At 41.5% G+C, this 10,889-nt stretch overlaps 1 protein-coding gene across 2 annotated transcripts in view; it reads right to left on the reverse strand.

Moving 5' to 3' along the window:
• nova2 (NOVA alternative splicing regulator 2) overlaps positions 1-5,270 on the reverse strand; it is a 78,514-nt gene extending 73,244 nt beyond the window's left edge. The window contains exons 1-2 of one of the 2 annotated variants that reach the window (XM_005745007.2): positions 3,974-5,270; positions 1,241-1,309 (exon numbers count right to left, since the gene is read on the reverse strand). In XM_005745007.2, the coding sequence (XP_005745064.1) occupies positions 1,241-1,309; positions 3,974-4,130 (226 nt within the window). In that variant the 5' untranslated portion in view covers positions 4,131-5,270. The remainder of the gene's footprint in view (positions 1-1,240; positions 1,310-3,973) is intronic. The other variant, XM_005745008.2, reaches the window with a different exon arrangement.
• Positions 5,271-10,889: the final 5,619 nt, after the last annotated feature.

Here is a 10,889-nt window from a genome sequence, read left to right on the forward strand (position 1 = left end):
TAAATCATGAAACTACTGGAGGATATTTATCCTTTGAATTCATCATGATCAAGCCCGTCTTTGTAAATAATCTATTTAAACATAGGAAACCGGATTAAGCATGAATGAGCTCATTAAACGTCTCTGATCATATATGTACACGATAAAAGGGAACTCTGAGATTCTTTAATATCTAGAAGAACCCTGCTGGACGCGGTGAGGGGAGCGGGAGGCGCAGAGATAAGAATGGGCTCGGGCTGGTGGATTAAAGCCGTGGTGGGGGTGGGAGCTTGTGAACAGCAGCGACTGCAGCTCCTCATTGATCTTTCCGTCTTTAAGACCTTCAGCTTTTTTATAAGGCATAGCTGTGATTTATGACCTGCAGGGCTATAGCTGTCCCATGTTGTCCTATCTACAGTCTGACAGCAGACCAGCTCCTTCTTCCTGTCACTTGCCTTTTTCTTCACTCCCTCTCACACACAAACACGCACACACAGATATTTGGATAAACCCTGGACACTGGAAAAATCCAGGTCCATCTTTTCTCATCATTTTTGACCCGAACGCATTCTCTCGCTTCTAATGAACGCAGCAGATCTGATTGATACGAATGGAAATGCCCTGGCATTAAAATCTGCATCTGGACATATTTATAAGTTGCAGCTGTTGGAGGAAAAAAAAAGACTTCAAAATATTTTAAAACTCTGATAAAGATAAATTTCTTTGATTTAAAAAGTTTTTTTCCTTCTTTTTTAGGTCTACTCAATAAAGCTTCAGTCTTCCTGTTATGCATCTCTTACCCAGCAGCAGCTGCACGGTGCACGCTGCAGCACACTTTATCCACAGTGAACAGTGAATGAACATTTCAACAATACATCAGCGGTCGTAAACCCAAATGCTTTGATGGCATGGCTAGCATGAGGTCAAAGGTCATCATCTGAGCAGCAATGTTGAGTATCATGACAAAAGAAACACTGGATTTGTATAAAAAGCATGACAATGAATGTTATGGAACTGGTAACATACAATATAAAAAACATCAGCATGCATTATCCTGAATCATGAGCAGGATATGAGGGTGTTAAATGTTGCTTTAAATCCTATTTAAATATCCGGCCCTGCAGCAGTCAGATCACCTCATTAAAGGCCCTATATCTTTTCTTTACTCCAGGATTTTGCACATTAAGTCTGTGTTGTGAATCAGAATTTCACAGTAAAGATTATAAAACAGGTAGAAGATCAAAATCAAAGTCTCTCTTACCATGAGTCTCAGTTTCTTGGTGAGGGAATACAATGCCTTCAGTTTCAAATAGGGGCTGCAGGAAGGCCACTACAGAGAGAGGAAGCACAGGGGTGGGGAGTGTGTGGTGTAAACTAATCATACATAAAAACAACCATTATTATGATCTCTTAGCACCACTTTGATTTCTAAATTTACAACTGCAGCGTGGGTGCAGCTTAAAAATATCAAATACAAAAGCATGTTCTCTGTGAAAAAATATAGCTTCTGCTTGGCTAAAGTCAGCCGTTACATGGTGAATGTTTTCTCTCCATCAAGAGTCAGGCATACAAACACTTTGCGTATCTCAATCCAAGTAAAAATCTAGGTTAGGCTCAACGCTGTTATCCAGAGAATTCTAGCTTTAAATCACCAAGACCAAATACTCTGATTAAAATTCAAACAAAAATGCATTTTCAGAACAGAGTAGAGTTTACTGTCAGTGCAAAATTTGTCACAATAGACCCACAACCAAGCTCTGATTCCTCTTTGTTGCTGTAGTTTTGTGTGTGTGTGTGTGTGTGTGTGTGTGTGTGTGTGTGTGTGTGTGTGTGTGTGTGTGTGTGTGTGTAGGAGCTACTTGTTCATTTTCAACCAAATGCTATCGGATCATCGGCCTGATGTTGCTGGCTGACCTGGCAGCACTGCAGCCGTCCCCTCTGCCTGAGTCTGTTTAGCTGTCTCATCATCATCATCATCATCATCGTTCCAACCTTTTCATTTGTCTAAATAGACAAGCGGCCTGAGTGTTACGCAGGCAGGAAGAAAGTCCCCAGAGGGGCCGCCTGGGCTTTTTACATACAGTGAGGAGGAGCCTTTAGTGCTCTGAGTGCTGCATCGATCTGGAGTTAAACACTGCTGGCGAACCTGCAGCTCACACCTCCTCAGTCGGACTCTCCTCGCTCGCTGTCTAATTATTACTCCTGAGGATGGCTGTCATGTTTCCTGGTGGGACCTGAAGAATCTGTTATAAATGGCCGTCCTGATTTTTTTTCCACCGGGGCCAAGTCATGCAAAAATCTACCAGAACATGAATTTCAGTAATCCAGAGGAGTCTGTCGCTTAGCTCGCACTAAACACAAGTTTGTTTTCAAATTTCACATTATGCCACCTGTCATTGTCATCCAAAAGGAACAGGGCACTTAAGCCCTATGGATCTGCGAGAGTTTATGTTTAGATCGTATTACAGCAGCCATAACAGTTGCACTAACTGAGCGAAGCCAAATCTTCTGACCATTTCAAATCAAGACTGAGAAATTAGGCCAACAATCACAGCTCAGTCATGCTCACCCTCTCTAATACGATGGAGGTTCCTCTTTAATATACGGGCAGAATTACCTGCAATGAAAATTACATTCCCAGGGGTTTTTTTTTTTGTTTTGTTCTGTTTGTTCAGGGAATTCAGTTTAACACTGAAGACATTTCAGAGTTTAAAGCTAAAATTTTAAATGCTGTTTTGCAATCTTTAAGGCCCTGGTGAGAATTACAGTTGGGACTAAACTCTAACAAACTCCACATTAGAGAACACGTTAGGTATCTTAACCTTAAGCATATAACTAGTCTTCAAATCAGTTTAACTGGCATTACAAATATTCAGTCTTCACAATCATAGTCAGATTGAACTCTCTGCACTAAAAGATCAGGTCCCATTAAAACCTATAGAATCTAACTATTTAAGCACTCTCCCAGAATCTCCAGCAGCATTTTAAAAAGTCTCCTAAACCTTTATCATCTTTTTGCTGAGTATAAATAGCACATTTAAAGGTGTATTGTATGTCCAAATGTCCATGATAGGGTGCATGGCCAGGATAGGCTACTGATGGTTGTAATGATGGGAATGCTTGGCGCATGACAGCATGTAAACAAAAAACCAAATATGGTGATTACCATGGTGACATATCCATATTTCATCAAACCAGAGAATAATGAAGAAATCATTCATCGAAGAAATTAGTGGAAAAGAAATCAGCTTTCCCTTCCAGCCGCAGAATATTAAAATCAGGACAACAATGAATGATAAAAATATCCTCTCCCTGACACACTGCATTAACACAGACTGTCGCATTCTAAACTGCTCTGGATTCCCCCTGTTTTCCCTAGCTCGCCACAGGGCTGCTGTTAATATGAGTCCGCTTGTTTATCCGCTTGTGTAATTGTACACAAAGCGGCGATGGTGGCTGATGTGTGAGATTATCACAAGGTCATCCGTCGACGGGATGAGACCCTGCGATCACGCACTAGTCTGATCTGGCTTTCACTTGTTTACATCCTCATTTTGGCTCCAGCATGGCCGCTGTGGCTGCGCGTAAATCTTAAGACGCAATAAAAACACCCAATTCGGCTGATGTAAAGAGGCTAAATCATCCAGGATGTGCAAGAGGGGAAGCGACGGCTTCCCTCCAAATAACACCCCCCCCCCACCCCCAAGTCCCTCTCATTGTTTCCTTTCCATCAAATGCGGCGACCCGTGATTATTTTAATACTGATGGAAAATGACTGTCGCTTATGACGAAGCGAATAATAAAAAAAAGACGGTCTCCCTAAAATTTGCCCTGTATCATTTTATTTTATTTCCCTAAATGTGTGAATTTGCCCTTCCACCACGCCACGGTGCACATCAAGAATCAGATCAACCTGCTCTCCTTTCTCTCTGCCTGCCTCAAGACGAAGCAACATTCACCGAAACCCGAACAGCTCCCGCATCCCCGCTCTTACCTCCCGTGTTTGTACGTTTGGTGCTGCTGGCTTCCGTTGGGGTCTCCAGGGGTCTTTTACGTGAGTCCGGGGGATCGGACTCCATGTGTGGTTGTTGATTGTGATGGTGAGGATTTGAGAAAATGCCGTTTTGTTGTACTGCTCCGCCGGCCATCATTTTCGAGCTTGCTCTTGGATGCTTAGGCTGCGTTTGCGTTTAAATCCCCCCTTTCCGTTTTTTTACGCAGCGTAGCCGTGCAGATGAGTCCTTGGAGAGGGTAAAAGCGATTTAGGAATTGCAAAATACGCCTGTTTCCTACGAACGGGGTAGGTTAGCTGCGCGTTTCTCCGTGGTGCGCCGTGCGTACAGAGAGATGCTGCGCAGGGGCAGAAAGAAAGAAACGCTGGAGCGGCTCAGAGAGGGAGAAAACGGGAGACCTCTGCAGATGGAGCGACTTCTAGGCTACTAAAAACGTGCCAGTGGAGCGTCACAGTTCCATCAACCTTCAGATAAGCGGGCTAGGATATGTGTATCATTCCGCTGCAACCAGTACTCATGTCAGGCGGTACAGGATGGTGGCGCTCCTCTGCAATAACCAACGAAACGGAACAATAACCAAAACAAAACAAAAACACAACGCAAAGCGCAAAGAGGCGAAATCAGCCGAAGAGAGAAGAAAGGAAAGGGTGATCGGTGAAGCAATTATAACAATAATAGAAAAAAAAAATCCGATTCTTAGGCTATTAGAATTTCGTTCTTCTTATCCTTTCCTGGCTCCAGTCGCGAAGACACCCAGGGGTGACGGGTGGGTGAGAAGGGTCCGGAGATTAGGAGCTGGAGGAAGACAGAGAAAGAGACGTTTTTTCCTGCTCGTTCTCTCGGTGAAGATGCTGCAGTCTTGCGTTCAGAGCATCCCTTCGCTGACTGGCTGCTGGAGGAAGCGCAGGGGAGCGGCTGACGTCACAGGGCCTCGTGATACCTTTCTCGTTTTCTGCACCCTCGGATTTCCGACGTTTTACCAAAAATAATTGTTGCTTTTTACTTTGTTCAGTTCCCCATTTCACTGGACAAATGTCTCACTTTGCAAAATCTGCACGTTATTTAAAAAAAACAAACCTTTTTATATTAATTATGAATAATCAGCCGCGCTGTGTTACAACACTTTTCACCATCTCGTGATCCAAGACTCAAATTTAGTTGCACCGAATGAGGTTAAATGAAATACAGCAAGCAAACGCTTTAGCCGAAGCTAAACAGGCCAAAGAGAAACGATGCGTAATGCGCTCAAGCAAACCGACAAAATTGAGTGCGCGCAAAGCTCAGAATCACTGATTTTCGACAGAAAGTGAAAGCATCACGAAAGAAAGCGAAAAACTGAGAGAGGGAGAGGGAGAGAGAGAGACGCCTCCGCCGAGACGCGATTGGCCGAAGCTGGAGGCTGCGTTAGTCCAGAAAAACGGAAAGGACTCGGATATGTTCTGCCGGCGGAGTCACGTGACGGAGAGCGAAGGATGCGGCGGCGGCGGCGGGTTTTTACTCCGTTACAGCGGCAAATGCAATTATGGCTGAACGGGAGCTTGAAGGTCCCGCTGCGGCTGTTTGAAGGTCTGTAAAGGCCGAGGCAGGCAGCCTCGGACACACGTGGAAACATGCAGCTGATTTTTTTCTGCCTTAAATTTCAATCAGCGAGTGGAATTCAACTGGCAAGAGCATGAAGGGTGTTTTTTTTCTACTTAAGAAGGAATGACATGAATAAGAAGGGTTTTTATAAAATCTGTTTTGTTCATATTTGTTATTGTTTGCCAGATTTTTGTGTCCAGAGAGCTTGGACCAATCCAGATGACCCTGGCCAGACTGTAGGCCTGTTCAGCCTACTTGTATTAAAAAAAGAAGAAGAAGAAGTCTCCTCCCCCCTTATTTTCACATTTTTGTCAGTCTTGCAACAATTTTATGCAATAATAATAATTAAAAACATGGCTGACAGCATAGGAATTACATAACCTGAGCTAGGCCCACCTGTCCCCTCAGCTGCTCTGTATGACCCACCTGTGTGTGCTGCGCCTGACATCTCTGCGTCGCTGTGCCTGGGTCTGAAGAGGGATCCTCCAGCACTGTGAGCTGTGTGAGAGAGCTATACCCGCCTCACTGTTTCTCCCTCTCTCACGCACACACACACTCACACGTTTGGCAAATTCTCACACACACACTCAGAGAGACACGTAAATATCTTCAACCCCCGCTCTCCTTCTCCGTCCAGAGCTCTACAGATGCCGATCGTCCTCGGTGCCTCCTGTAGATTGTAGTCAAGGTGACATTGTCCTGCTTGTTCACACGCACGAGCATACGCGCACAGAGCAGCCACTCACACTATTTCACATCAACGTGAGAAGCACACCGGTGAGCCAGAGTCCTGCTCTGGAAATACGTGGCAAATCCAAGGCAGATGGATCCCAAGCTGCAGTCTGAAACAGATTCCGCACCACAAATAGCAGGAACTGCTCAGAGGTACAAAAGGCCTGGATGCTGCAGGCACCTAACTGTATGAGCTGCAGCAAGCATCTGAACTGTAGCACAGTTTCAGCTCGACACGGACATTTATATATTTGGAGCAGAGGCAACATTCGCTGGAAGCAGAATTTTGAGGGTCCTGCACAGCCAGATCGCCCATGCTGCTGCTGCTGCATATGGAAAAAGTGAAGTAACCCCATAAGCAATAAAGCACACAGACTAACGGCATTCTTGAGTTTTTATTAGGTTAGGTCTATGAGCAGATGTTAAGGAAACGGTTTTTAGAGATTTGGTTCTGCAAACTCCTCTACAGCTTTGGGTACTGACCAAACACTTCAAGCAGTTGCCACAAACTTTCCCGAGCAACACATGCAATGTGGAAGGACAAGATTCCTGCAATATCCCAGATTTCCCTCTGCGTCCTAATCTAAATGCAAAAGCTTCATTTTAGCCAACAACAAATCTTATTTGGACTCCCACATGCAGTTTTCTTATGGAAAAAGTTACCACTAAGATTTTTTTCTTCATTTTGGAACCAAAGCCTGGAATTCCCTGTTGTCCAAGATGTTATGTAGTCACTTAAGGACAAGAGGCAAGAACAGCTCAGACACAAGTCAGCTGAATAGTCCACTAAGAATGTTTAAAAGGTCTTAAATTTGATATAAATATTTAATCCTGTAATTCTATAATCAGTCTCCTAATTTAAAAAGCCTGTTTTTCCTCTGTCACTTGAAATAGACACAGTTTTCTTTTTCTTTTTTTTTTTAAAGAGTAAATCATTCAAAGCAGGTGTTGCTGGCGCACACCTGCTTTCCATGCAGGGTCTGGTAGTGTACATACAGTAGGCTGTTCTGGCTCTTACTACACTGGTTAAAAGGTTGACTGCAGCTAAATGGATCATCAGGCTGTAAAAAGCCGCTCTGGTGCCTCAAGTGGCGGAACATTGGTGCCACCTTATGGTAGCATGACGAAGAGCAGGAGTGTTGCCGCTCCTCAGTAAACATGTTCTCGTGGAGTTCATGGATTCCACAGACTATTTCTTATGCGTGCGTTTTTGGCCCTGTTAGTCGTACATGGGTTAATAAAACACTGAGTGGCAAAGTGTCCTAACTAGTGGTTTATTTTTGCATGTACATAATGACAATAAGCATAATTTAACATGTGCTTGCTATGGCTCATAAACACAGTAAACTATGTATTTGTACAATGGATTTTTGCACTTTTTTTTGAAAGTTTAAAATATAGTGTACATTCAAAAATTCCTAATAATGAATTTTAAAGAGCATAGTTCATTTAATGTTGACAGTTTCTTTCTTTCTTTCTTTCTTTCTTTCTTTCTTTCTTCGATTAAGGAAAGATAAGTTTAACATCACTTGGGATGAAATGGCCTGTATGAAGAGGAAAGCCAGCCAATTAACTCTTGACACTATGTATATATGTCATTTTATATTTAGTTTTATGGTGAACTAAAAGTATAACGTGAATCATAACTGTTAAGAACAAATCTAATATTTAATCATCTTAAATCTCATTGTCAGGCTTCAGCTTCAAAAATTAAAGCTGGAATTTAACCATCACCATCCGATTGAAGTGTTAACTTCTAAAATCTTTAAAAAGACCTCCTAGAAGAAGTCGTCCTATGCAGAGTTCTGCAAACCCAGTAGCACTAAGAGTGTATGTGTAAGACTTCTTCCGAAAGCTCAGTCAGTCTCCTCCCACTCCCACTTATGCATAATTGTCCTCCCACCCGGTATTCATTCAATTTCATCGCAAAAATCAATAGGACAGTCGATGCAGAGCAGGAGGCTCAACCACTCTGTGAGATTGAAAGGAGACAGATGTGATGTGTTCCTCTTTATTTTTCTAGTGGCTGCCCTGACTCATGCCATCATACTGAAGATTTATGAGTGAAACTAACACGACCTGAGTGCATCAGAGGAAAGTGAATTGTAGTGATATGTTTAAAGACTTAATTACTCTTTCAAATCAGTGCCTGTTTATTTTTAGAAGCTGCAGCATGGAAGCACAGTGCCAGCGTTACTCATTTTTTTACTTCAGATATTTTCAAATGAGGGTGGAAACTCATGATTGTTCATGATTCAACTTCTCAATAGGAGAAATTTATAATGGCCAGTTTATCTAAAATACAATGCAATAAAAATGAGTAAAGTGGTTAATAAAAAATCTTTTTTTTTTACTGATCCCTGGACTGAACTGCATACAAAAAAAGAAATAAAGAGAAAAACATCCAAACAGGGAGCCTGGAAGGAGAGATTGCAGTTTAAATCTGAAGGTGCGTGCTTTTTGGTAATTCCTGACAGATGGTGGGGGGTCGGCTGGGTGAACACCCATCATTTCACCACGTCTGGAGGAGGTTTATGAGCTTCTACATAAATCTACATTATTCTCTGCACGCTGTGCTTAAACTGCTGCTGTGTGTGTGTGTGTGTGTGTGTGTGTGTGTGTGTGTGTGTGTGTGGCTGCACATATTTGAGAGGGGCGTTCTCCACTTTGTGTTTTTCTGCCACGATCATTCTTGAGATTCCAGATTTGTACATTATCCTCTGACCTTAAAACTGCTAATGTGTTCATAATCACTGCTCACTGCTGCTGTTTTGTTGCACATGCATTGCATTTCCACGTGCTGCCACTTTGGATAATTTTCTGCTAGTTCACTGAAACAATGTTGCACCGCTTAAGTTTGTGCTAGAAAATAAGAGAGAGCAAAGCGAGTCAGTAAAAGAGGGAGAACGAGAATAAATCATCGTCGCCTTCTTTGAGATTTGAACCTCCGAAAATGAATTACCTTCTCATTGTGTCCAGTTATTACAAATGAAAATATAGAGAGCAGTGAACTGTGACAAGTATTTGGGCTGTTTCACATGATTAATTATTATAGGAAGTCAAGAGGCAAGCAAAACAGCCATTATTTCACAATGAGACTGGAAAAATAGAACACATTTCCATATTGAAAAAATATGTCTTTTCACCTTCTCGGTGATGGAAAAGGGAGAATTCAATGGCAAGCCGCCATTACGGTTATTGTTCTGCTGCAGACTGATGAGCGCGCACACATCTGGTCAACTGGGAATTTTTTCCCCCTCTTTCTAATATTATTTTCCTTTGTGTGGTGAAACTAACATCAGGTCTGCTCCATTAGACATCAATATCAGGGCTGATTTCAGCAATTTTGATAGAAGCCTCTTTATAGTTACATCACAAATCTCTCAGATCATACAGCTGTCTATTATCTTGGAAAATCCATTTGGGGATTGGCTATGGACAATTCAGAGTCAATCCCATATCTATGTGGCTGAAATGGCAAAAAGATGTTTGACTGAGATGGAAAATGACAGATTTACAGTATGGAGCTTTTGTTTTTGTTTTTTTTGCATTAGCAGCAGTAACTACTGCCAAGAATATACAGCATGTCCTGCATGTGCTTCATACTGATAATAGGTGTGAAAGTACTATAATACAAAAACTGTAATCTTTCATTGTTATTAGCTAATCCCATCTACTGTACTGTGTTATAAAATATTTCTAATTAAGATTTAACTAGAAACCTCGAATGGGGTTTAAAGAGGCAACACTTTAAATCAGTACAGATTCATACCGACATACAGTGTATAGTAATATCTCTAGATTTGTATGTTATTAATTTTTTTATTTAAATTTAGCTGGTCAGCTTCAAGGGGAACCGCAGCATTTTGAAGGACTATACCCTTTAAAATCTAAAGTGCACATGGTTACAGAATTTTAATTATTGTTACATAAACCATTACTACTGTCACTACTGCCACTGTGGTACCATCACAAAACAACTGCTGATACTTCTGCCACAACCACAGTCTCAAATACATCTGGAGTGACTGTTCTGTGGAAGTTTTAATCAAAGTCAAGTGGTCATTTTGCTTTGCACACACTAGATGGCGTATTTGTATTGGTATAAAAATACTAAACAGACCAGAGTTCAGCATGCATGAATTAAAATTGAGTGATTATTGATTTAGCAGGCAATCATTAAGCTCCTAATAAACGTCCTTTTGGTGTAATGTCAACTTAGCAAATGTAAAAGCATGATGATGATGATGATGATTATTGAATAGAAAGTCTTCCTTCGGCCAGATCCACTGTATTACAAGCATATTTTCCATATTCTCTGTCAATAGAGTTTATATTTCATTCCGACAGTGCTATATTTATAGATACTTTGATGGGGATACTATTATGTTAAGCAGTATAGAAAACAAAAACTGTTAAAGAAAATAAATAAATGGAAAATCATCCACAAAATACAATAAGCATAATCAATATAATCGGTCAATTTGTCGGTATTTAAAATAATGCACACACTTGTTTATTTGTTTTGGCAATTTTGGGGTTCATTTTTAAACAGTTTAAAATTAAATAAATATAATTGTATTA

This window comes from Pundamilia nyererei, unplaced genomic scaffold (assembly GCF_000239375.1).
Source record: "Pundamilia nyererei isolate P.nyererei 1_Seehausen unplaced genomic scaffold, PunNye1.0 scaffold00152, whole genome shotgun sequence".
Classification (NCBI taxonomy): Eukaryota; Metazoa; Chordata; class Actinopteri; order Cichliformes; family Cichlidae; genus Pundamilia; species Pundamilia nyererei.